The 26,211-nt window shown below is 52.9% G+C and overlaps 1 protein-coding gene across 2 annotated transcripts in view; it reads left to right on the forward strand.

The window, feature by feature from the left end:
• Positions 1-26,211, forward strand: part of LTBP4 (latent transforming growth factor beta binding protein 4) — a gene marked incomplete at its 5' end in the record, with an annotated part of 67,557 nt that overhangs the window by 39,878 nt on the left and 1,468 nt on the right. For both annotated transcript variants that reach the window (XM_081018590.1, XM_081018591.1), the window contains 19 exons: positions 1,450-1,581; positions 3,216-3,341; positions 3,431-3,556; positions 4,137-4,262; positions 5,357-5,482; positions 5,926-6,051; positions 6,150-6,275; positions 6,571-6,696; positions 15,364-15,486; positions 15,570-15,701; positions 18,743-18,874; positions 19,637-19,762; positions 19,957-20,100; positions 20,228-20,452; positions 21,550-21,624; positions 21,785-21,913; positions 22,559-22,708; positions 23,332-23,484; positions 24,464-24,847. In XM_081018590.1, coding sequence (XP_080874716.1) covers positions 1,450-1,581; positions 3,216-3,341; positions 3,431-3,556; positions 4,137-4,262; positions 5,357-5,482; positions 5,926-6,051; positions 6,150-6,275; positions 6,571-6,696; positions 15,364-15,486; positions 15,570-15,701; positions 18,743-18,874; positions 19,637-19,762; positions 19,957-20,100; positions 20,228-20,452; positions 21,550-21,624; positions 21,785-21,913; positions 22,559-22,708; positions 23,332-23,484; positions 24,464-24,847 — 2,787 coding nt within the window. The remainder of the gene's footprint in view (positions 1-1,449; positions 1,582-3,215; positions 3,342-3,430; positions 3,557-4,136; positions 4,263-5,356; positions 5,483-5,925; positions 6,052-6,149; positions 6,276-6,570; positions 6,697-15,363; positions 15,487-15,569; positions 15,702-18,742; positions 18,875-19,636; positions 19,763-19,956; positions 20,101-20,227; positions 20,453-21,549; positions 21,625-21,784; positions 21,914-22,558; positions 22,709-23,331; positions 23,485-24,463; positions 24,848-26,211) is intronic.

Consider the following 26,211-nt stretch of genomic DNA (forward strand, 5'->3'; position numbering starts at 1 on the left):
CAGTAGCAGATATGATGGTCATCCGAACTGAATTCGCCCATTCCCCTTCCATTTTAGTTCACTGATGCCCAGGATATCAATATTTATTCTTGTCATCTCATTTTTGACCACCTCCAACTTACCCAGGTTCATGGTTCTTACATTCCAGGTTCCTATGCAATATTTTTCTTTACAGCATTGGACTTTCCTTTCGCTTCCAGGCATATCCGCAACTGAGCGTCCTTTCGGCTTTGGCTCAGCCGCTTCATCAGCTCTGGATCTACTTGTACTTGTCCTCCGCTCTTCCTCAGTAGCATCTTGGACGCCTTCCGACCTGAGGGGCTCATCTTCCAGCGTCATAACTTTTATATGCCTGTTGTCTTTGTCCATGGAGTTTTCTTGGCAGGGATACTGGAGTGGCTTGCCGGTTCCTGCTCCAGGTGGATCACGTTTGGTCAAAACTCTCCACTATGACCTGTCCATCTTGGGTGGCCCTGCACGGCATAGCTCATAGTTTCTCTGAGTTCTTCAAGCCCCTTCGCCACAGCAAGGGAGTGATCCATGGACGGGCCTGCCTCTTTTATACTAGTCCAAATCTTTTACATCTCTAGTATATCCAAAATTCACCATAAAACTATAAGTGTTATTCCAATCCTACTAACAATTTCAACAGTTTACAGTGGTTTTTAAGAACGTTATTTAGCTCTCAAGGCAATTTCCCATTGACTGCTGTGCAGCGCCCCCTGGTGACACATTTTTACAACACATTTAAACATTATAACTCACCAGTATAAATTAGTCCTTATTCCGGTCTCACAGTTATTTTACCTTTCCGAGATTGTTTTTATATATGCTGTAAGCTGAACTAATTAAGAAATGCAGTATGATATTAGACCATCCCTCCCTGAACTTCAGAGCATGGGAAGTCGCCCAAAAGATATGTAATATGGCATTGAATATTTGGCTTTTTTGATTGCATTATAATTTGGAATGTTTTAATGTGGTTTTTATTGGATGGTTAAAAAAAATTTAAATATTATTATTTAATAAATTATATAAGTGTATATAAATATGTGTGTATATAATTTATTAAATATTATTTAATACAGTGGTACCTCGGGTTAAGTACTTAATTCGTTCCTGAGGTCCATACTTAACCTGAAACTGTTCTTAACCTGAAGCACCACTTTAGCTAATGGGGCCTCCTGCTGCTGCCGCACCGCCAGAGCATGATTTCTGTTCTCAACCTGAAGCAAAGTTCTTAACCTGAAGCACTGTTTCTGAGTTAGCAGAGTTTGTAACCTGAAGCCTATGTAACCCGAGGTACCACTGTAATGATATTTAATAATATTTATTAATTTCTGGAAGCTGCCCAGAGTGGCTGGGGCAACCCATTCAGATGGGCAGGGTATTATTATTATTATTATTATTATTATTATTATTATTATTATTATTATTTCTCCCCACCAGATGCTGGGCAAGGCGTGTGTGAACGGCGCCCCCAAGTGTGTGGTCCTGGGCGCTGCATCCCCCGCCAGGGTGGCTACACCTGTGTGTGCGACCGCGGCTTCTGGCTGAGTCCTCAGGGCACCCACTGCATTGGTGAGGGGCGCAGGGGGGGTGGCAAGAGAAGCAGGAGGCTCTGAGGGGGCGCAGGGAGAAGGCAACTCTTTGGGGACGCAGAGGCGCTTGCCCAGAGTTCAGCTTCCGAAGCTGAGCATAGGGAGATTCGGGATGGATAAAAGGAAGGACTTCTTCACGCAGTGTATTGTTCACCTGTGGAACTCCCTTCCACAAGACCACCAACCTGGATGGCTTTGAAATTCACGAAGGAGGAGAGGGCTTCTGATGGCTCCTCCACAGTTGCAGGCAGAAATGCTTCTGAATCCCAGTTGCCAGAAGCCAGAGCAGGGGAGAGGGGGTCTGGGGTTCAAATCCTGCAGGTTTCCCAGAACAGATTGGCCGCTGTGAGAACAGGAGGCTGGCAGGCCATGGGCCTCATCCTGCAGGATCCTCTTGTGTTCTTAGGAAGCTTTGAGGGTGCGCATGGCATCAGAAGGCGGCCTCAGAAGAGCCCAAGGTGCCCACCCCCCCCAGCCAGGGGCCCCAAGGAACTGGGTGCCAGAGGGGCCCACAAGCCCCCATAGCAGCCATCGCGACTGGCACTCGGAGGCGTTTTCTGCCTCCCCCAGCGGAGGTGGAGCTCACTGTTGTGGCACTTGGGGAAATCTGTGGTCCGTAAGCTCAGCTTAGGAAAGCAGGCCGTACATGCTCAGAGGTAGCCTCTCCAGGAGTGTTTCACAGAGCTCAGCTTTTTCAGGCTATGGGGGGCAGCCAGGGCCGGGCTGAGGCCCTTTCTATATCCAGCTGTCCTTTGTCCACAACAAATGGTCACTGGTTTTTGTGTTGAATATATGCTAGATGGTCATTTATGGACCTCATAAGTATCTCAAGCCATTTGCACATCACAAAATGTGTATTTTATCAAAGTAATTGTTGAACTGAAATACAATTAAGAAGTATATTAATAGTGAAATAATTATTAAGCTCTAACTTAAAATGATTGGGGGCCCATGACTTACCATATTTTTCACCCTATAGGACGCACTTTTTCCCCTCCAAAAATGAAGGGGAAATGTGTGTGCGTCCTATGGGGCGAATGCAGGCTTTCGCTGAAGCCTGGAGAGCGAGAGGCGTCAGGGCCCACGGACCCCTCTCGCTCTCCAGGCTTCAGGAAGATATCCGCCAGCCTTGGGAGCCCAGCGGGAGTTGCCACCGGGCTCCCAAGGCTTGCGGATAGCAGCCTGTTCTGGGGGCTGGGGTCGGGGGAAGCTCGGGCTTCCCCAGCCCCGCGGCTGGGGGGGGGGAATAATTTTTTTTTATTTCCCCCCAAAAAAACAAGGTGCGCCCTATGGGCCAGTGCGCCCTATAGGGCGAAAAATACGGTACATCATAGGAGCCTACACAACACAAAACACTGTTGCTGGATGTAGGTTTTATTTGATTTGGTTTTTTTTATCATATATTTTGGAAATGTACATCCAGTTTTTTTTCCCTTTAATTTTTTTGGGGGCCCCCAAGAGAGTGGGGCCCTAAGCTAGAGCTTGTTTAGTTTATACGTAAATCCAGCATTGGGGGCAGTGGCAATGTGGGGTGGGGTTTGGGCTGCGTGTCTCCATGGCACAACTTCTTTCCTTCCCCCTGACCCCCCTCTCTTCTTTCCCTCCCCCCCCCAGACGTGGACGAGTGCCGGCGGAGCCCCCGCCCCTGTGCCAACGGGCGCTGCGAGAACTCGGTGGGCAGCTTCAGCTGCAGGTGCCGGGCCGGCTACCAGGCGGACCCCTCCGGCTCCGAGTGCCAGGGTGGGTGTGGGGCAAAGAGGGAGGGGGGCTGGGATGATGGCTCCCTTCCTCAGCCTCGAAGCAACACTCTCTTCCTCTTCCTCCCCCAGACATTGACGAATGTGCCAAGACCCCCCCGCCGTGTGCCAACGGGCGCTGCCAAAACACCCCCGGCTCCTTCCGCTGCTCCTGCCCCCCCGGCTACGTTCCCAGCCCCACCGGCTTCGAATGCAGAGGTAACGGGGAGGGGGGGTCCCTTCCTGTCTGGGAGGGAGAGGCTGGAGGGAAACTGAGGCTCCGGAGGCTTCGCGTTGCTTTCACAGAAGCCTGGAGAGTGAGAGGGGTCGGTGCCAACCAACCCCTCTTGCTCTCCAGGCTTCCAAGTTAGCTGCCTGAAGCCTCCAGAGCGCAGCGGGACTTCGGAGGCTTCGGGTTGCCTTCACTGAAGGCGACTGAATGCACCTTGAACGCACTGAACGCACCTTGTTTAGAGGGGGAGAACAAGAAAAACAATCTCCCCCTCTCTGCGCAGCGCCCCTTCAGCCCAGCGGGAGGAGAAATGGAAGGGGCTTCGTTTCTCCTGCCGCTTCGCTGAAGGGGCGCTGGGCAGAGAGGGGGAGAATTTTTTTTCCTTGTTCTCCCCCTCTAAAACAAGGTGCATCCTATGGTCGGGAGCGTCCTATAGAGCGAAAAATATGGTATGTGTCAATTGTTTTGCAATGAAGTTAGAAAGAAAAAAGAAAGAAAATTTCAAATCAGTTTCCCACAGTCTTTTCCAAGCCGAAAGTTGAATGTGACCCCTTTCTCTCCCCCCAGATGTGGACGAATGCTCCCAGAGCCCCCCGCCCTGCGCCCGCGGCCGCTGCCAGAACACGCCCGGCTCCTACCAGTGCAGCTGCCCCTCCGGCTTCCAGCCCGGCCCCACGGGCACCGAATGCCTAGGTGAGAGAGGGCGCCCCCTTGCCCCCCTTGTCCACACCCTCGGCCCCCGAAGACTGCCTCCCGGGGGAAGCTGCCTTGCCCTGGCTCAGACCATTGGCCCCACCTGCCTCAGCATTGCTTACACAGGCTGGCAGCAGCGGCGGCAGCAGCCCTCCCAGCCCTCCCTGTAGATGCTGCCACCAGGGAGGGAGCCTGCCTTCTGCATGCCAAGCAACTGCTCTCGACACAGAGCCCTTTTGCAGAACGTTCCCCCAACCTGCCTCCTCCTGGGACCCAGCAGCAGAGAAAACCGGGGGTCCCAGCCAGGGTGGGTTTGATTTAAATCACAATTTAAATCACTAGTCAGTAAGGCTTGATTTAAATCATATTTCTATATATATATATATATACAGAAAGACTCGTTCTTGCTGGCATCATCTTAATATTTACAACCAGAGGAAGGGTTCCTTTTTGGAATCATAAATTTTCAGAGTAGTTTTTACAGTTATATCAACAATTCCTGATTAAACTATTAGAAATACCTAGACAGGTAATTATGAAATTATGGTGAGGTTTCATAAGTTAGCTGGTTATATCTGGACAACTTTTCTGCTGTACTTGATTGGAAGGAGATAAATAATCATTTCCTTAATAACCTTTTCAACTATTTATTTAACTAAAACAATAACATTATAGCATATGTGTCCATGTTTGTTAAACATGGGTTAAACAGTCTTTTTTAAAAAAAAAACAAATTAAGAGTTTTAGCACACATGAAAAACTTAAAACAAATCCTTATTTCCTGATGAATAGCCTTTGGACTATAATGTAACTTAAATAGAAAACTATGTTTAGAAAGATTTTGCCTCCAAAAGCATTTTATTTTAAAAATCTGATTTAAATTGTTAAAAAATCCGATTTAAATAAAAAAAACCTGATTTATTTTTTTTTTTAAATCATTGATTTTTATCCACCCTGGTCCCAGCCAGCCAGCCAGCCCCATCTCCACATGCCCAGTGTGGGGCTTCCAGACCACCATGGCCCCCAGTCCCTTGGGAGGGAGGGAGGGTCGGGCGCAGAGCAGCCCCCAGACCTCCATTGCTGTTCTTTTGCAGACGTGGACGAGTGCCGGGAGACCCCCACCATCTGCCAACCCGGCCGCTGTGAAAACGTCCCTGGGGGCTACCGCTGCAGCTGCCCCATCGGCTACCAGCCCCACCCGCTGGGCACCCAGTGCGTAGGTAAGAGCGCCAAGGAAAGCGCGGAGACACTGCCGCTGCCTTGGGGTCCACGTCCCCCTCACTTCCCCGGAGACTGCTTCCAGGGCTGGGCAGGGGGGCGGGAAGACAAGAGCACCCTCACCATGTGCACAGCTCTCGATTTCAAAAGGTGAATCCGGAGATGTTTGGTGCAGCGCAGTCAGCGGTTTGAGCATTGGCTCGGGACCTGGGAGACCAGGGTTCGAATCCTCCCGCTCAGCCAGAAAGCCCGCTGGGGGGTCCTCTGGCCAGTCGCTGCCACTCAGCCTGGCCCACATCGTGGGGGGGGGTTTGAGAGAATAAGGAAGGGACTGGGGGAACTCACCTTGAGTACCTGGGTGGGTAAGTGAGATATAAAGAAGAAAAAATTGGTCATGGTGAAATTCTGCTGTGTGTCTCTTCTTTCTCCCCCCCCCCCCAACCAGATGTGGATGAATGCCAGCAGAGTCCCCCGCCCTGTGGGTCTGGGCGCTGTGAGAACGTGCCCGGCGGGTACCGCTGCCTCTGCCCTGCGGGATTCCGCGCCAGCCTGACGGAAAACCAGTGCCTGGGTGAGAGGCGGAGAGCGGAGGCGCCTCGCTTGGGGGGGGCTTTGGGGTTGGGCTCAGCCCCACGGGGCCCCTGACTCTCCCCGTCTGCCCCTTTCCAGACATGGACGAGTGCGCCGCGGGAACGCCCTGCGGGCCTCAAGGGCGCTGCATCAACACGGAGGGCTCCTTCCGCTGCCAGTGTGGACGAGGGTACCGCGCAGAGGGCACAGGGACGTCCTGCGTGGGTGAGGGGGGCAGGGGGCGGGCGACTGAGGCAGGGGTGGGGCGGGGGATTTGGCATTGGGCACCCCTGGGGGCAGATCCTGCCCACCTCCGCTGATTCCTTGGCAGCGTGTTCTGGTGTGCTCTGCCAGGGCACAGGGTTGGGCTGGATGACCCTTAGGGGTCCCTTGCAAAAACAAACTTCGGTGGGGCAGCCCTTCTGGAGTTTGAAGGTGGCCCCCCGGCCCCCTCTGAGCCTCCTCTCCCTCCCCCGGCTGAGCGCCCCCAACTCCCCCCGCCTCTTTCTCTGCCCCCCAGACGTCAACGAGTGCCTGGAGGGCGACTTCTGCTTCCCGCGGGGCGAGTGCCTCAACACCGAGGGCTCCTACACTTGCCTGTGTGCCCAGGGCTTCACCATCGCCCCCAGCGGGGCCTCCTGCATCGGTAAGGGGCCCCGGACCCCGAGGGCCACCCGAAGGCCGCCTGGCGCGGGATGCAGGCTGGCACAGATGCAGCCTGGCAGACGGAGGGAGGCGGCCATCTTGGATCTCTTCCTTTTTATATATATATTTATTTATTAGTTTTTTTAACATATCATTTCCAACAATCATATAACATAATTTCTTATCTTATACAATATTTTCTACTTTCGTCAGCTCCTCTGCTGATTTTCCGTTTTCTTTTTTTTTTAATTAATATTTATTAAAGTTTCAGAAAGAATAAAATCATATTAATAAACAAGAAAATTTTAACAAAAACAAAGAAAAATACACCATACAAAATAGAAAAAAGTAAAAAAAGAAGAAAGAAAAAAAGAAAAAACAGTTAAAAATAGTTCCGTCCTTTCATAACCTCTTTTAAATTTACATGTTTCCCAGACTTTTTCATACCTCCCTCTTTTGTATTCCAATTCAGTTTGTAAGCCCAGCAATTTCTTTCCCTCCTTTTTAATTCCAGTCCTAAATCTTAATATATTATGACATTAGATTTTTACCTTTTTGAACCAATTTTTCCATTTCTCTTAGTCTTTTTGGTCCTAATCCTTAATCTTGATATATTTATAGCTTTAAAACCTGTTCAGCTAGAAGCCACTTAACTTCAATCCAACATCACTCTAACATTCATTGATTTTGCAATGTTTCTGTAAATAATCTTTAAATTTCTTTCAATCTTCTTCCACCGAGACTTCTCCCTGGTCACGGATTCTGCCAGTCATTTCCGCCAATTCCATATAGTCCATCATTTTCATCTGCCATTCCTCCAGTGTGGGAAGTTCTTGTGTCTTCCAATACTTTGCGATGAGTATTCTTGCTGCTGTTGTTGCATACATAAAGAAAGTTCTGTCCTTCTTTAACACCGATTGGTCGACTATGCCCAGGAGAAAGGCCTCTGGTTTCTTCAAGAAGGTATATTTAAATACCTTTTTTAATTCATTATAAATCATCTCCCAGAAAACCTTAATCCTTGGGCACGTCCACCAAAGGTGAAAGAATGTACCTTCAGTTTCTTTACGTTTCCAACATTTATTATCGGGCAAATGGTAGATTTTTGCAAGCTTGACTGGGGTTATGTACCACCTGTATATCATTTTCATAATATTCTCTCTTAGGGCATTACATGCCATAAATTTCATACCTGTTGTCAGGGGTTCAGGAGCAGAGGCAAGGGCAAGGGAGGAAACAGAGAGCGAGGGAGAGGAGGCAGAAGAAAAGATGAGTGATGACGACGACCCGAGATCTCCGAGTCTTTCCAGTGAATCAGAAGATTCACAGAAAGGAGCACCAGTGGCCAGGGCAAGGGGGGAGCCTAGGGGGACACCCCAGGAAGATAGAGCCAGAGGGGACTCAGAGGGGAGCAGTTGGAAATCAGGACCAGCGTCACCGCCAGAGAGCAGGGAAGAGGAAGGGCGCCAGGGATCAAGCGCTGGCAGCTCACAACAGGGGGGAGGGCACGAGTCAGGAGTGGCCACACCTCCATCGGGGAGCGAAGAAACGGTCAGACGGAAGGTGGAAGGTTGGGCGCGCGTGCCAAGTTCAAATGCACAGGAAGGTGGCGCAGTAGGCAGCCCGGAAAGGGAGCCAGGTCCTAAAGCCCGCCGAAAGGAGGGAGAAGAGTCAGGGGGGTCAGCGTCAGCGTCAGAGGAATCCCGGAAGGAAGAGACCCCGGGGGGCAGAGGGACCCAGAGAAGAACAGTCAGGCGGAAAAGGTGGAGCAAGGCTAGGATATTAAGTTGGTGTACAAGGGGCGGAGACTCAGATGGAGCTTCACCGATCTAACCATTAGACGTAGAGTTGCACGCAGCAGCTTGAGAATGGAAACTGTAACTCAATAAAGACTTTTATTTAATGATCGCTGGCTAGCGTGATCCTCTGTGAGCTAGGATCTGGAAGCAGCTCTGACAGTAAGCTCCATCCCTAGATTGTGGGCATCTACGTCCTCGCGGAGAGGAGAGAAAGCGGGTGCCTACTAGCGAGCTCACGAACGGCAGACAACATGACGGCCGAACAGCAGATAGTGGAACTCAGAGAAGCAGTGACACGACTGAATGCCGAGGCTCTTGCATCCAGGAAGAGAGAGGAGGACGCAGCTGCCGCCTACAGGGATCTCCAGGTCAGGTTGGAAGTGCTTACGAAGCAAGGGCAACTGACACCCAAACCGGAGGGGATTGGGTTGGGGAGACGAACAGGCGGTCTGGTCTCTCACTTCGATGGGAATTTGCAACAGTACCCCAACTTTAGAGCAGATGTAATGTGTGCACTGCAACTGCTGAACAAAGACTTTAGAGATGAGCAAGAGAAGGTGGGATTCATCATGTCCCATTTGCATGGAGATGCTAAAGCATGGCTGCGCAATTTGTGGAGAGATAAGGATCCGGCGCTCCAAAATGCGGATGCCTTTATTAAAGCGATGGATGGGTGCTTTTTATCAAGCATTGACGTGGATCTTGCTCGGCAGGAGATACATGGACTGAAGCAAGGGAGGGCCAGCGTAAGGCAGTACCATGCCCGCTTTTTCGCTTTGGTCAGTGCCCTGGAATGGGACAGAGATTCGGCTCCTGTAAGAGACCTGTTTTGGGAGGGATTGCACGGCTCGGTTAAAGATGAAATTGCGAGGGGGGAGAGACCCCGGACCACGCAGGAGATCGTTCAGAGGGCGCTGGCGGTGGGGGTGCGGCTGGAAGGACGTCCGTGGAGCAGGGACGAAGGGCGTGGAGGGCGCGAACCAGCCAGGGGCTCCTCCTTCCTTCCCAGAGAAGCAGCGTGTGCGCAATCCACGCCTCCGCCAGGAGGAGGAGCGGAACCTATGGAGGTTGGAGGTGCAAGGGCTCAGTCAGCAGCCAGAGCCCTAGCACCGGCAGCAGTGAAAGCGAAGCCTCCTAGAGGGAACAGGAAGTGTTACATCTGCGATGATCCACAGCATATGGCGAAAGAGTGTCCCCAGAGGCTCCACAAGCACACTGCAGCCTCAGCAATGGTAACTGCAGCAACGCAGCAAGGACAACCACAGCAGGGAAACGAAGGAGTCTGGTTGGAGGAAGAGGCACTGGGGCCCAGCCAGACGTGTCAGTGAAGCAGTCCCCAGAGATTTTACAGCCCATGGACCCCCTCCCGCCCAAACCGGTAGTGAGGCTCAGCGCGTCGCTCCAGCTGCCCAATGGAATCACCATGGACGTGCCAATCACCATTGACTCCGGAAGCAATGCGGACTTTATAGGGCAGGACTTTGTCGACCGGCACGCTATACAGTTGCTGCCTGCCACGCTGCCCCTGCAGGTTGTCACGGTGGATGGCAGGGAGCTGCTAGGGGGGCAAGTGGTGAAGCAGACGCCACCAATGGTGATGCGACTTGGGAATCACAGGGAAATCATCAGCTTCAATGTCACTCAACTATCGGACACGCCCATTGTATTGGGCATGAGTTGGCTGGACAAGCACAGCCCGACGCTGGCTTGGTACCAGAGGCAGCTGACCTTCGGCTCTTCCTTTTGCGCTGAACACTGCATCGTGCCCAGGCAGGAAGGAGGGGAAGAGGAGTCACAGCTGCAGCTAGGCACGCTGCAAGCGGTTCCCCACAAGTACGCAGAATTTTTGGAGGTTTTCTGCGAGAAAGAGGCAGACAGGCTACCCCCCCACAGACCATATGACTGCAAAATTGACCTGCTGCCGGGGGCGGCGCTGCCCAAAGGGAAGCTGTATTCCATGTCTGAGGACGAACTGCAGGAACTCAAAGAGTTCATAGATCATAATTTGGAGCGCGGTTTCATCCGAGAGTCCAAGGCAGCGGGGGGCAGTCCGGTATTCTTTGTTAAGAAGCGGGACACGCCCCAAAAAAGACTTGTAGTGGACTTTCGCATCTTGAACAGTGTGACCAAGCCATCGGACTTCCCCATGCCCCGAATCGACGACCTCCTCGCAAAGGTACGGAAGGGCAGAGTGTTCACCAAGTTGGACCTGCGAGGGGCATACAACCTCATTCGCATGCGGGAGGGAGATGAGTGGAAGACAGCCATGTTCACGCCCCTGGGCACCTACGAATATAGAGTTATGCCTTTTGGATTGCAAAATGGCTCCCACGTTTTTCAAGCTTTCATGCATCACGTGTTGGCGGGGCTCCTCTACAAGACGTGCGTCTGTTTCTTGGATGACATCCTGATCTTTTCGGAATCGCAGCAGGAGCATGACAGACACGTCAAGGAAGTGCTGAGCAGGCTACAGCAACATAGGCTTTACGCCAAGCTGGAGAAGTGCCAATTCGACGTGACCGAGGTGGATTTCCTGGGCTACAAGTTGTCTGATAAAGGGCTCGCCATGGACAGCGCCAAGGTCCGAGCAGTGTTGGATTGGAAAAGCCCACGCAACCGGAAGGAGGTCCAACGGTTTGTCGGCTTCGCGAACTTCTATCGCAAGTTTATCAAAGGCTTTGCGATGCAGACAGCGGCCATCACGGACACGCTCAGCTCCAAGAAAAAGAAGTTCATCTGGACAGAGCAGGCGGAGCAGTCCTTTCAGGCACTCAAGCGTCTCTTCGCGTCGGAAGAGCAGCTGCTTCATGTCAACCCCAGCAGGCCGATGAGGGTGGAGACAGACGCTTCGGACAGAGCCGTGGGAGCAGTCCTGCTGCAGAAAGACCCGCAGGGGGTTTGGAGGCCAGGAGCGTTTTACTCAAGGAAGCTCAGCAAGTCCGAACAGAACTACACCATCTGGGACAGGGAGTTGCTGGCCATTCATGCAGCGTTCAAAGCGTGGAGGCACTTCCTGATCGGCGCCAAGCACACGGTGCAGGTCTGCACGGACCACAAGAATCTAGAGCACTGGCGCACGGCACAGTTCCTGAACCAGAGGCAGATACGTTGGGCTGAGTTCTTTGCGAATTTCGACTTCCGAATAGAGTATGTCCCGGGGGACACCAACATCATGGCGGATGCTCTCTCCCGTAAGCCACAGTATCTGGAGGAGGCAACGCCAGCGGCCGCCATGCACATCTTCGCACCGACAGTGTGGGCGTGCGCGGCGGCGACAGTTGACCTGGATGCGGTGCGACGAGCGTTGCAGGATGACTCCTTCGCGCAAGCAAAGATGGCAGAGGTGCACAGGGGCACGGCAGCGACCGACGAGTTCCAGCTGCGAGATGGTTTGCTCATCCGTAAAGGGGCCATCTACGTGCCGGGAGACGAACTTCGCGCCAAGGTACTGCAGCAGCTGCACGACGCGCCCACTGCCGGGCACTTTGGCAAGGAGAAGACGGTGGAATTAGTAGCCAGAGACTTCTGGTGGCCCGGAATGAGAGGGGAAGTCGCGGACTACGTGGCGAGGTGTGACACCTGCCAGAGGTCCAAACCAGTGCACAGACCGCCGGCCGGACTGCTGGAACCGCTGCAAACTCCGTTCGAGCCATGGGAGAGAGTGGCCCTGGACTTTGTCACGGATCTGCCCAGCTCGAGGGGCAAGACGGCTGTGCTGGTGGTGGTGGATTTGTTCTCCAAGATGGCACATTTCATTCCGTGTGCGAAGGTGGCCACGGCGGAACAAACCGCCAAACTGTTCATAGACCACGTGTTCAAGGTTCACGGTCTGCCGCGGTCTATTCTGTCCGACCGAGGGCGACAGTTCATCTCAAACTTCTGGCAGAGGCTGATGGGCTTCCTGAACGTCAAGATCAACCTGGCGTCGGCTAGACACCCGCAGACCAACGGGCAAGCGGAGCGGGTCAATGCCATCATGCAGCAGTACCTGAGATGTTATGCGAATCAACAGCCTGCGACGTGGGTGGATTACCTGCCTCTCGCCGAGTTCGCCTACAACAACACGAAGCACGTGTCCACGGGGGTCACGCCGTTCTTCGCCAACAACGGGAGGCACCCTAGAACCTTCCCGGGACTGGAAAGAATGGGGGAGGGGGAGCCGCAGACAGCAGATGCGTTCGCGTCGGAGTTGCAGGAGGTCCACGATCAGCTGCGGCGGCACCTGGAGCTGGCTAAACACGCATACAAGGTACAAGCGGACAAACACAGAAGGGTTGGCGAAGAGATCCATGTGGGAGACTGGGTCTGGTTAGCAGCCCACGCAGTGCCGGCCAGGTCGTTGGCGAAGAAGAAACTAGGGCATAAACAACTGGGGCCCTACCAAGTCGAAGAACAGGTCAACCCGGTGGCTTTCAGGCTGGCTCTTCCGGAGGGTTCCAGAATGCATCCGGTGTTCCACAGATCGGTGCTCACTCCCTACAAGGCACCTCACAGGTTTCAGGAACCAGGAACGGCACCGGGTCCGCTCCGAGAGAGAACCGGGCAAGGGGGAGTGGCACAGGAGGAGCGCATCAACGAAGTCACGGAGATTTTGGACTCCAGATGGGGGGAAGAGGGGGTAGAATACCTTCTCGCCAAGGAGGGCACCCCGGCCAGTGCCAACAGCTGGGTGCCGGGCTACGCTTTAGACGAACCTCTGCTCAAAGAAGAGTTTCATGCCCTCTTCCCACATAGGCCAATGCCAGCAGACTTTTTCGACGACTGGCTTTTCACGCCCACGCTTTCAGCCAGCACGTTCCGGGGGTTCGACTCGGACGAGGAACCGACACGAGACGCCCGTTCCCCGGAGGGGTCACCCTCGGGATCTGCTTCAGAACCCTCGTATTGGTGGGATGATCGACCAGAGGAGCAGTTCCGCAGAAGGTGGCTGGAGGGTCCAGGACGAGCAACGTCTCCAGAAGGCAACGAGGGAGAGACGGACATGGACGTTTTCGGGGACGACCCGGGTTTCGAGCACGGCGGCACAGAGATGGAAGCGGAGGTGACCGTGGTCAACGAGAGCAGGGAGGAAGAACCGGAAGACTTCGGATGGCGGCCCGCCACGGGAAGCGAACTGTATCCGACATTCGTCCCCCTGACACGGCAGCACCCAGATCCCGCACCGGAAGGAGGGGAGGGGGGAAGAGGGGGCTTCGAGGGGGGGATGGATGTCAGGGGTTCAGGAGCAGAGGCAAGGGCAAGGGAGGAAACAGAGAGCGAGGGAGAGGAGGCAGAAGAAAAGATGAGTGATGACGACGACCCGAGATCTCCGAGTCTTTCCAGTGAATCAGAAGATTCACAGAAAGGAGCACCAGTGGCCAGGGCAAGGGGGGAGCCTAGGGGGACACCCCAGGAAGATAGAGCCAGAGGGGACTCAGAGGGGAGCAGTTGGAAATCAGGACCAGCGTCACCGCCAGAGAGCAGGGAAGAGGAAGGGCGCCAGGGATCAAGCGCTGGCAGCTCACAACAGGGGGGAGGGCACGAGTCAGGAGTGGCCACACCTCCATCGGGGAGCGAAGAAACGGTCAGACGGAAGGTGGAAGGTTGGGCGCGCGTGCCAAGTTCAAATGCACAGGAAGGTGGCGCAGTAGGCAGCCCGGAAAGGGAGCCAGGTCCTAAAGCCCGCCGAAAGGAGGGAGAAGAGTCAGGGGGGTCAGCGTCAGAGGAATCCCGGAAGGAAGAGACCCCGGGGGGCAGAGGGACCCAGAGAAGAACAGTCAGGCGGAAAAGGTGGAGCAAGGCTAGGATATTAAGTTGGTGTACAAGGGGCGGAGACTCAGATGGAGCTTCGCCGATCTAACCATTAGACGTAGAGTTGCACGCAGCAGCTTGAGAATGGAAACTGTAACTCAATAAAGACTTTTATTTAATGATCGCTGGCTAGCGTGATCCTCTGTGAGCTAGGATCTGGAAGCAGCTCTGACACCTGTGGTCCATAACTGTTCCCAGTCAGCAAACATGATGTTATGTCCAACATCTTGTGCCCATTTAATCATAGCAGATTTCACCGTTTCATCCTGAGTATTCCATTTCAACAGCAAGTTATACATTCTTGACAAATTCTTAGTTTTGGGTTCTAACAGTTCTGTTTCTAATTTTGATTTTTCCACCTGCAAGCCAATTTTCTTGTCCAAATTGTATGCCTCCATTATCTGATAATAATGAAGCCAGTCTCGCACTTTATTTTTTAGTTTTTCAAAACTCCGTTTTCATCACTTAGTCTGCATTTCCTAATTTTTCTATTACTCTTAATTATCATTAACTAGTCATTTTCCTCATAGTCTTTTTTTTGCAATATTTCAAATAATCCTCCTTAACAAAACTTCTTGCAATCCTACTAGCATAATCTGTTCATTACAATTACTTTTCAAATAGTTCTGAGAATCTCTGGTCCCGCAGGTTTCGAATCCTTCCTGTTAGTTTAGTCCATCGATTTCATCCTCCATTCTTCTTTCGTCGGTAGTTCTTGTTTCCATTTTTGTGCCAATAATATTCTTGCTGCCGTCATTGCATATAAAAACAACTTACAGTCCTGTCTATTTATATCATCTCCTACAGTGCCAAGTAAAAATGCTTCTGGTTTCTGAATAAATGTATATTTCAACATCTTTTTCATCTCGTTATATATCATTTCCCAGAAGTTTTTCACTTTTTTACATTCCCACCACATGTGATAAAATGTTCTTTGCTTTTCCTTTACATTTCCAACATTAATTGCTTATTTTATACATTTTAGCTAATTTCACGTCTTGGATCTCTTCCTTGGGGGTTGGCGGGGGGGCGGGCACCTCCCTGCCGGGCTGACCCCCTCCTTCCCTCCCTCCCCACAGATATTGATGAATGCCAACCGGGCACGGCGTGTGCCGGGGGCCACTGCGCCAACACCGAGGGCTCTTTCGACTGCTACTGCCCGCCGGGCACCCGCAGCAGCGCCAACAAGGCCTCCTGCGAAGGTGAGGGGCACCGGGGGGGTGGCAAGAGGGAGACGGGGGGGCCAAGGAAACCCTGACCTGGGCCTGACCTCCCGCTCCCCTAGATATCGACGAGTGCCAGGAGTATGGGGCGGCCCTCTGTGGGACGCAGCGCTGTGAGAACACGCCCGGCTCCTACCGCTGTGTGGCAGATTGCCAGGCTGGCTACCGGGCTGGCACCGCGGGAGACTGCATTGGTGAGTGTTGCTGCAGGGCCCAAGTGGGGGGTCTGGGGGGTCTGGAAGCCTCTCTTTTGCTCTGGGGCTTCACTGGGTGGACATCTGTCTGGGATGCTTGAGCTGAGATTCTTGCCTTGCCGGGGGTGGACTACAGGACCTTTGTTTTTTTTTTTTAAATAATCTTTATTAAAGTTTCAAAAGGTTACAAAAAAAACAAAACAAAAACACACACAAAAATAACACAAACACGACATAAAAAAAAAAAATTTCCACCTTTTAGGTCTCATTTTCAATAACTTCTTTTCATGACTTCCCCACGCCTCCCCTTATTGTATTCCAACTCCGATTGTTTATTCAAGCAAGTTTTTATCCTTAATGTCCTAATCATAATTTATTAATTTACTTAACCATAAATTATTAATGTGATTCTTTATAATAATTTTAAACCTTAATTCATTATTATCCATTAATTTAGATTATTTAGCAATTTTTAAAATATATACCTTAATCATACATAAAAAAAGATAAAAAAAAAAGAGATATAAAAACAAATAATAAAATACCTTCCCTAAGATTGTCCCTAATTCCCATCCACAGATTCCCCATTCTTATAATAATAAAGAGCATATAGTTTTACACTGCAAAATAAAAATCAGGCCCCCTTTGGACTTCTAAACCCCACCCTTCTCTTCCCGGTTTCAATCCCAAACCAAAGTCCAATTAGTCCATCTTTTTAGCCTGGTGACCTTACGTCCGAGGCTCTCGGATCTCTCTCAGTCCCTTTCCGCCGGCTTCTTCGAAAATCTTTCATATTGAACGCCCCAGGTCGGGGAAGTACCTTCTCCATGTTAACCATATTTCTTCCAGCAAGGCCTACTTGTTTAGAGGTGGAGCTCCAACTCTGTTTCTTAAGTCTATATGTCCCAAATAATCCAGTTTTCATCTTAGTCGAATTGGAATTCTTCTTGGCAGGTCTCCGGCTCTCTTTTATCTTCTGTAACTTTTCAGCCACCCCTTCTTTCTGCTCCTCCTGTTCAGCTGATGTCTTAGTCTTTGGTTTCTTTTCTTGTCCAGCTGCCTGTGTTTTGAGCATCAAGTCCCTTTCCAACTCAGTAGGTATATTTTCTGTTGACTTCGGTTTCGTAGGACTTGTAGACAAAACATGGCCTTGCTCTATCCTCTCTTGCAGCTTTCCCATGAGAAAAATAAGCTCTTGCAAGTCAGCTCGTATTTCCCGACCTAGTTCCATTCTTGTAATATCCAAGAATCCCCTCTAGAGGGATTCTAGTTACTTAGTATTTCTTTTCCCTTCCGATCCAAAAATCAAGTTTATTTGTATCAGTCTTTCTTTACTTTCAATATTTTGTAGCAGTATGGCCGGTTAGAATTTAAGCTTTGATTTTTCCGGCTTTGACAGCTAATTTGACAGCTGTCAAAAGTTTTCTATAAATCCTCTGCAGGCTCTTTTCACGGGTTACTCCCGGGCTTGAGAGAGGTGGTACTTAGTCCAAATAATTAAACTTTTGTCCTCCGGCACATTAGCTTAGTCCTTTAAATCTGTGGAATTTATATCTTTTATCGAATTACCCCAATTCTTCACGCAACCTTAGTTGACAGCTCCTTGCTTCAAACTGTTTACAATAAGGGGGGGGCGGACTTCCCTTTTTTTCACCTCCCCCGCTCGTGCCAAATTCATAATCAAATTATTTGTAATCCAATTTCCCAATTACTCACGGGTTGTTGTTCTTGATTTTAAGTCCAAATTTTAATAGGAAGAAGTCAGCGCTCTCCGACAAATGGCATGCGGCTTCGCTCGGCAGGGGAAGCAGAAGACTCACAGCACCACGCCGCTCCCCGGCACCCGTTCCGTAGCCTTTAAAAAGGCTCCTTCGTGAGTCGGGAGGGCGCTTAACGATGCCCGCCGAGTCACCATGTCCACGGGCTCCTATGCCCGTGGTTTTTGAGGGTCCCCGTGTCGCCGGCACGGCAAGACCCAGCCCCTGTCAAGCCGATTCCCTCCGGAGCTCGGAGGGAATCCGCCATTAGCCGATCGCGCTAACCCGGAAGTGGACTACAGGACCTTTGGTGTCCCCTCCAACTCTACGATTCTGTGATTTCTGAGGCTGCCAAGGAGTCCCCACCTCCTTTATTGCTGGGGGGGTATTATTGGGTTATTGTTTTTATTTTGGTTTTATATATTGTGATCTAGGACCCTCGTACCTACGGGACTGCCTCTCCTGGTCTGCCCCACGGAGGACCTTAAGGTCCACAAATGACAACATTTTGGAGGTCCCAGGTCGCAAGGTGGTTAGATTGGTCTCAACTAGGGCCAGGGCCTTTTCAGTACTGGCCCCAACTTGGTGGAACGCTCTGTCCCAAGAGACTAGGGCCCTGCGGGACTGGACATCTTTCCGCAGGGCCTGCAAGGCAGAGCTGTTCCGCCTGGCCTTTGGTTTGGACTCAGTCTGACCCTTGTGTTTCCCTCCCCTTATGGTTTTGACTTTTAAAATAAGGCTGCATTTTAAATTGCATTTTAACCTGTATTTTAAATTGGTGGGTTTTTTTCCTAATATGTTTTTACTGTAATTTTATTGGTGCTAGCCACCCTAAGCCCGGCTCTGGCTGGGGAGAGCGGGCTAGAAATAAAATTTATTTCCTGAAGCTGCCCTGTCAGACTTGAGAGGCTCTTGACTCCGATGAAGCTGAATGCTGGAAGGTTCAGGGCAGGTGAAAGAAAGGCCTCCTTCGCCAAGTTGAACTGTGGAACTCCCTCCCACAGTGACAGCCACCAACCTGGCTGGCTTTCCAAAAATCCATGGAGGAGGAGGGACGCCTATGGCTGGCTCTCAGCTACAATGGCTCCGCCTCCCGGTTGCTGCAAACCCCAAGAGGGGAGAGTCCCCATTGCTCTCAAGTCGTGTGACCCCTTGAGATCAGGACGCTGGACTCTCTGCTCTGCTGTCCTGATGCAGCAAGCTCTGTGGACGCTCTTATGTTTGACATCACGTTTCGTGGTCCTTCCCTGCCCCACAACATGTTCATATGGGGCCTTCCCTCAGACATCAACGAATGCCAGGAGTACGGCGTGAGCCTCTGTGGGGAGAAGCGCTGCGAAAACACCCCGGGGTCCTACCACTGTGTCGCCAGCTGCCAGACGGGCTACCAGGCCACAGCCACCGGGGACTGTGTGGGTGAGTCCCGGGGGGGAGGGGTGACAAAGGGGCAAACCCATCAGGTGGGAGGGGGCGCCTCCTGCCCCCGAGCCAGGCTGGCAAAGGGGTGCAAGCTGTGGGAATGTTCAGGGAGGCAGGAGAGGATATATTGTTTATTAATATCCTTCCTAACTTGAGCTAGCAAGTTCCTTTACTTAGCAGAGTTTCACATTCCCCTTTTAAAAGCAGAGTGGATAGCCAGTTGCAGGCTTGTGTAAGCCTCTCACTATTAAGTTCCTGGTAAGTCCCCTTATATCCCTCTTAAAAGAATAAACACACCACAGTCTTGTGTCAAGTATATAAAACAAGTTTACTCACATCAGTTCACAGTTGGATCCCTGAAGGCAGACTTAGTTACAAAGGATATACATGTGGGTCTATCCCATATGGGGATAATCCCAGTGTCCTTTGTCGGCTGAAAGACAAAAGGGCATTTCTAGCTAAAAAGCTGCTCCAATGACAGAGGAAGTCAAAAAGAGAGAGAGTGGCAGCATGCCTTGTCCTTTTGTTACCTGGGCAGGTAAGGTCACACCCGCCTCTAGTCACATGCAAAGGACGTATGTCCCAGCCAGGAGGAAACAGGAAGTTTTTGACGGGCTGGACCAAACATTCCTGCATGTCCACTCTAGGAAAATAAGGAATGTTGTACTTGACTGCTACTTACATATCCCACCCCACACAAGCCTGCGGTGGGTGGAGGGAGAGAGCGAGTGCTGAGTGGGTTGCCCTGGTGTCTTCCAGACGTGGACGAGTGCCAGAACAGCTCCCTCTGTGGATCCCACGCCGTCTGCCACAACCTGCCCGGCTCCTTCCAGTGCATCTGTGACCAGGGCTACGAGAGCGCCAGGGACGGGCGCCATTGCCTGGGTACGTGGCCGGGGCGAGGGAGGGAGGTTGGCGATGCCCGCGTTCTCCACCAAGGTCTCCTGGGGAAGGGGCTGCCTCCGTAGGGGGCCTGGCATGCTGCCAGGTGGGGGACAAGGGGCAGAGGGGATGGGGCAGGTGGGGGCAGCTCCCCGGTGAGCCCCTCCGCCATCACCCCCCTTTGCTGCCCCCCACAGACATGAACGAGTGTGAGATGCTGCAAGGCGTGTGTGGCACTGCCCCCTGTGAGAATGTGGAGGGCTCCTTCCTCTGCATCTGCCCCCGGGCGGGCGAAGAATTTGACCCCATGGTCGGGCGCTGTGTTGCTGTGCCAGGAGCCGGTGAGAGGCTTGGAGCTTGGGCTGGGGGGGGGGTCCTTTCTCCACTGGGGAGTCGCTTCCCCCCTCAATCATCCCTGCTGCTCTTTCCTGGACCTCCTCCAACTCTCCCCCCTTCCGCCTTTTCCAGCGCGGCCCCCGGCCTTCCCTCGCCGCCCTGAGGCTCCGCGCCCCGAGACCTGGCCCTCCGGGACCGGCGAGGGCGTCCGGCGAGAATGCTACTATGACCCCAACGCAGCGCAGGCGTGTGAGAACGTCTTGGCCTGGAACGCCACGCGCCAGGAGTGCTGCTGCAGCCTGGGCCACGGCTGGGGGGTCGACTGCCACATCCAGGCCTGCCCCTCCCCAGGGACAGGTAAGGAACCCCCAGAGGCCAGGAAGGGTCCGCTGGGCCCAGAGCCTGAGGGGGGATTCAAGCCCTCGTCTCATTTAACACTCGATTGGAAGCCGCCCAGAGTGGCTGGGGAAGCTCAGCCAGATGGGCGGGGTATAAATAACAAATTATTATTATTATTATTATTATTATTATTATTATTATTATTAATCCCCGCAGCAACAACCCTGTGAGGTAGGCTGGGCTGAAGCAGTCACTGACCCTGGTCACGCAGGGAGAGCTTCGTGGTCCATGTCCTAGTCCAGGGGTCCTCAAACTTTTTCAGCAGGGGGCCGGCCCACTGTCCCTCAGACCTTGTGGGGGGCAGGACTATATTTGGGGGGGGAATGAACGGCAGCAGAGGGACGATGAGCGGCAAGCAAACGGGCTCCGGAGAGGGGCTGGCACCAACATAGCCCAGCCCCCTTCCTCCTCTGGGCAGGGCAGGGAGAAGTCAGGAGGAGGGAGGGAGGAGGCACCAGCGCCACCGCCCTGTGAGGGAGAGGGAAAGAACGCGCGCTGGCAATCCATGCGGCGATTCCTGGACCGTCCGCCCTGTGCAGTGCTTGGAGTCACAAGACTCTGTTTACATTCCAGACCCTTGGAAGTCTCACGGGAGACAGATGTTGATGTTACTGGTTTCCTGTTTCTTTGTACCAGTTGTTCTCTGCCTTTCACAGAGAGAGGCTGTATATTCTTTTCTGTCTGTGTAGTTAGAAATAAAACTCTTAGCAATGTAGCTCATATTTCTCGTCCTTCTGCCGCTTGGATACTCTGTGTAATGAGTGAACGTGCCTGAAGCCGCATCAAAGGCTTAGGTCGTTAATCATCTTCAGAGATTCCAAAGGCTCGACCGGAGGAGGAGCTTGGTCGAACGGAGATTTCGACACACAGGACGGATATGGAAGGCAAATGGGCCTGATCCAGCCCACCCATGTCCCAGTCTGACACTCCAACCACTAGGCCACACTGCCTGTTATGGTGGGGGGGGGTGAGCTTCTGCAGGGTTCTGCAAGCAGGGAAGGAGCAGAGGGTCCTTGGGCGCGGCTGACGGGTCCTCTCCTCCTTCCGCCCCCCAGCTGAGTACCAGGCCCTGTGTCCTCACGGCAACGGCTTTGCTGCCCCCACCACTGGAAGCCTCTCCGCCCTCGCAGGTGAGATGTTCTGCTCTTGGGGGGCTTTTGTCGGGGGGAACCTGTGCCCTGCCCACCCTCCTGGGTCCGTCCTTGGCACCTGGGAGGCACTGGGGTTTCTGGGCGCGGTGCCCTTGGTCCTGGGGGCCTCTCTCGCTGACCCTCTCCTTGTCCTGGGCAGATGTGGACGAGTGCGCCCTCTTCAACGCCCAGGTGTGCAAGGGGGGCGTCTGCGTCAACAAGGTCCCCGGCTACGCCTGCTACTGCCCCAACGGCTACTACTACGAGACACAGCACCTGGAGTGCATTGGTGAGAGCCTCTGTCCGCCTCCAAACCCCCTGCTGCCCCAATTATGCCCCTGAGGGACCCCACGGGTAAACAGGTCCCTCCTTGCACCCACACGTGCCCACTTGACCAGCTGCATCAGCGGACCTGGCACTCCTGCAGGTGCCGCAGGCTGCCCACATTGGCAAGAAATCAATTAACCCTGACCCTTTGGAACTCCCTGCCTCTTGAAATCAGGCCGTGCCCCCTTCGCTGTGCTTGAAACGTCCCCATTTAGAGAAGCCGAACCAGTGCTTTTCCCTTAAAAAAATAAATGCTTAGGGGTACTCTCATTTTGACAGTAAATGGACTAAAGTACAAAGATTCACAAAATGTTTAGGGGTCTGTGTCCCCCCAGAAAAAAAGCACTGAGCCTAACCCAGATGTTCAATCTGTTTTAAGCCTATTAAATTTCTGAACGTTTTAAACTATTATTGATAGCTATATTATATTTTTCTGGAAGAAGCTTAGCTGTTGTTTTTGCAATTGAGTGGCGTATAAACTTTAGGAACTAGCTAAATTGCAGAGGGTTGCAGGATCCTTGGCGTCTTTTCCCGACTCTGCAATTCTATGATTCTGCAAAACGAAGGGGCCCCCCTGCTCCTCTGACCCCCCCTTGTCCCTCCCCAGATAACGACGAGTGCCTTGACGAGGAGGCGGAGCCTTGCGTGGGGGGGCGCTGCATCAACACCATTGGCTCCTACTACTGCTCCTGCGCCGCCCCTCTGGTGCTGGACGCTTCGCATCGCCGCTGTGTGACCAACGACAGCCAAGGCGCAGGTATGGGGCAGACCCCTTAGTGCAACGCACAACCCCCCTTCCCTCCCCCCTTTGCGGCTAAGGCAGTCAAGGCCCTGGGGGCCCTCGGCATCCCATTCACAGGTAGGGGGCACCTGGGAGGGTGGGCAGGTGTGCTGGGCCTCCATTTCTCGTACGTAACTGTGGGTGCTAAGTCCGTGGACCTGGGGGAAGCAGTTCTGACCCCTTCTGGGCTCACCTCTTTCCCCAAAGTTATGGGCCAGCGGTTGCCAAATCTTGTGGCAGTGGGTTCCAGAGGCTAATTTCTTTGGCCATCTTCAGCCTCGCCAGTTCTTTTGCAGTTTGATCCCTCAGGATTTTGGAAGGGATCACTCCATGTGAGATTCCTGCGGAGGGCTGATGCTCCAGCTCAGCGGATCCCAAACTTTTTCCAGGACTTGCCTCCTTGATTCTGTACACTCCGCCCCAGATCCAGATCTGGTCATTTGGGCTCTTTGTGTTTACTCTCCTCCACTCCGCAGGATCCCTGTGAACAGGATCTGTGCTGGTTTGGGGCCTGGGGGGAGGGGCAGGAAGAGGGCCTGGCCCCCATAGATGCGCCTTGGGGCGGTTTCTCCACTTCTCCTGCTCTCCCTGCCTTCCAGATGACAACCTGGCCGTGTGCTGGCAAGAGGTGGGGCCCGACTTGGTCTGCAGCCGCCCCCTCCTGGACCGCCAGGTCACCTACACCGAGTGCTGCTGCCTCTATGGCGAGGCCTGGAGCATGGACTGCGCACTGTGCCCAGCCCCGGACTCAGGTAAGCCCCGGGGGGGCTGGGGGGAAGGCGGGGCAGCCAAAGTGCTGCTGGATCAGGCCCACCGAGCCCAGCATCCGGGCCTCCCAGGGGCCAAAGGCAGTGGCACCTCGGTTGCCAAACGTAATCCATTCTGGGAGTCCATTTGAAAAGCAAAGCGTGTCAGATGTTCGGCTTCTGAAAAACGTTCGCAAACCACAACACTCACTTCTGGGTTTGTGGCGTTCAGGAGCTGAATTGTTCAGGAGCCAAGCCGTTTGACAACCAAGGTACCACTGTACTCCTAATGTTTAGTCCAAAGTCATGAGTTCGAGTGCTGCTTTAGTTGCAATTCCTACATTGCCAAGTGTGGGTTTCCTCTTTCGCCCTTTGAATCCCTTTGTGCTACAGGGGGGAGACCTGGGACCAGGGCCAGATTTACGGGTAAGCTAAACAAGCTCTAGCTTAGGCTCCACTCTCTTGCCCCCCCCCCCAAATTAAAGTGAATAAAAAACTGGATGTGCATTTCCAAAATATAAGATAAAAAACAAATCAAATAAAACCTACATCCAGCAACCGTGTTTTGTGTTGTGTCGGCTCGTACGATGCAAGTCATGGGTCCCGCCTGCTCCCTCAAATATCCCTGGTTTGCTCCTTTCTATATATAGGGTGCCGACATTCTGCCTGGACTGGTTGCAGGGCAACATGGGCAAAGGGCTTGAGATACCTCTGAGGTCCATCAATTACCATATAGCATATATTCAACAGAAAAACAGCGACCATTGGTTGTGGACAAAGGACAGCTGGACATAGAAAGGGCCCCATTACCTTCAGGAGCTGAGGGCCTCATCAAACCTTAATCCGGCCCTGCCTGGGACCCAATCTCATGTAACGCCCCCTCCCCCAGGCCCACTTGCTGATGCCCCCCCGACCTTTGGGAAGGGGGGAGAGAAGAGGCCTTGTGACCCTCCCTGACCAACAATCTCCTTCTCCCCCCAACCAGATGACTTTGAGACCCTCTGCAACGTCCTCCGCCCCCCCACCAGCTACGGAGCAGGGCCGCGCCCGGGAGGTGTGGGGCCACCCTTTGAGTACGGGGGTCTGCCCTACGGCCCAGAGATCTTCGGCCCCCCGCCGCGCCCCGGACCCCCCCGCCTGCCGGACTACGACCTCTTCCCCCGCGACTCCCTGTACGGCCCCTCACCCTACGAGGCCACCGACTTTGAGGACCTGCCCTACGGCGAGGCCAGGCGGGAGGGCCCCGGAGAGAGCCCCCGGGGGGTGTACCGGCCCCGCAGCCCCCCCGAGCCCGAATGGCACCTGCCCCCACCCCGCAGCGGCTCCAGCTCCTACCTGGAACGGCCGGGAAGGGCCAGCGAGGACTATGGTGAGTGGAGTGGTCTCCCCCAAACTGTTCTCACAGTGGCCAGGTGCCCCTAAGAACCCAGGTAGACTGCCTCTGGACCTGGGGGGTTCCATTAGAAGGGTCCGGCCAGTAGATCAGGTCTGTGGCTCGTATTGTCCAGGATCCTCTTCACACAGTGGGAAGCCAGATGTCCCAGTGGGAAGCCTCCGCAAGCAGGATCTGCACCCAAGACCCCTCTTCCCTCTTGTGGTTTCCAACAACTGGGAGTCAGACGCAGTGATTGCTTCTGACTCACGGAGGCAGAGCTAAGAGCCACCTGTCACCATGGATGTGGTCTAACCCTATTTGAAAGCCATGCAGACCTGTGGCTGCAGCTGCCTCTGGTGGAAGGGAGTTCCACAGTTTGTGCCGAAGGAATCGGCCCTTTTTTCTAAATCTGCCCTGGATCTGTTCATTGGACGTCCACAAGTTCTGGTGTTAGGAGAGAGGAAATCTTTCTCCAGGCTGGGGGTTAAGTTCATCTACGACTCCCTTTTCCCCCAGTGCTTTTTTTTTTTTTTTTTACTTAAAAAATGCTTAGGGGTACTCTCATTTTGACTCGAGAAAAACACCGTTTTATAGTCCAAATCAGGAAAAATAAATACAGTAGTCCAAATCAGGAAAAATAAAGAAATAGAGTGGTACCTCTTGATTGCAAACAGGATCCGTTCCGGAGGCCCATTCGCAACATGAGCAGAACGCAACCCGCATCTGTACATGCAGCGATTCACCGCTTCTGCGCATGCATGTGACATCATTTTGTGTGTCTGCGTATGCACAAGCAGCGAAACTCGGAAGTAACCCTTTCCGGTACTTCCGGGTTGCCGCGGGACCCAACCTGAAAATGCTCAACCTGAAGCAAATGTAACATGAGGTATGACTGTACATGTTGAGTGCGTTCAGGTTGCGTCCGCAGCAACACAGAAGTAACCGAGTGCAGTACTTCTGGGTTTCGTCGCTCGTGCATGTGCAGATGCTCAAAATGACGTAACGCACATGCGCAGAAGTGGCGAAAAGCGACGCACGCAGACGTGCCATCGTTAGTTACGTTTGCTTCTGGATGCGAACGGGGCTCCGGAACAGATCCTGTTCGTATCCAGAGGTACCACTGTACAGTAAATGGACAAAAGTACAAAGATTCACAAAATGTTTTGGAGTCTGCGTACCCCCAGAAAAAAGCACTGCTTTTTCCTAAGCTGGAAAGCCCCATGGGCTGCACCCTTCCTCTCAGGGGCATCGCTCCTCCCCCTGGATCCTTTGCGCGCCCCTTTCCTAACTCTACAAAATCCTTCCTGGGGGGAGGAGACCAGACCTGGGCACATATCCTCTTCCGCTTGCCCATCTCT

The sequence above is a fragment of the Podarcis pityusensis genome (assembly GCF_964106645.2).
Source record: "Podarcis pityusensis genome assembly, chromosome: 8".
In the NCBI taxonomy this organism is placed as follows: Eukaryota; Metazoa; Chordata; class Lepidosauria; order Squamata; family Lacertidae; genus Podarcis; species Podarcis pityusensis.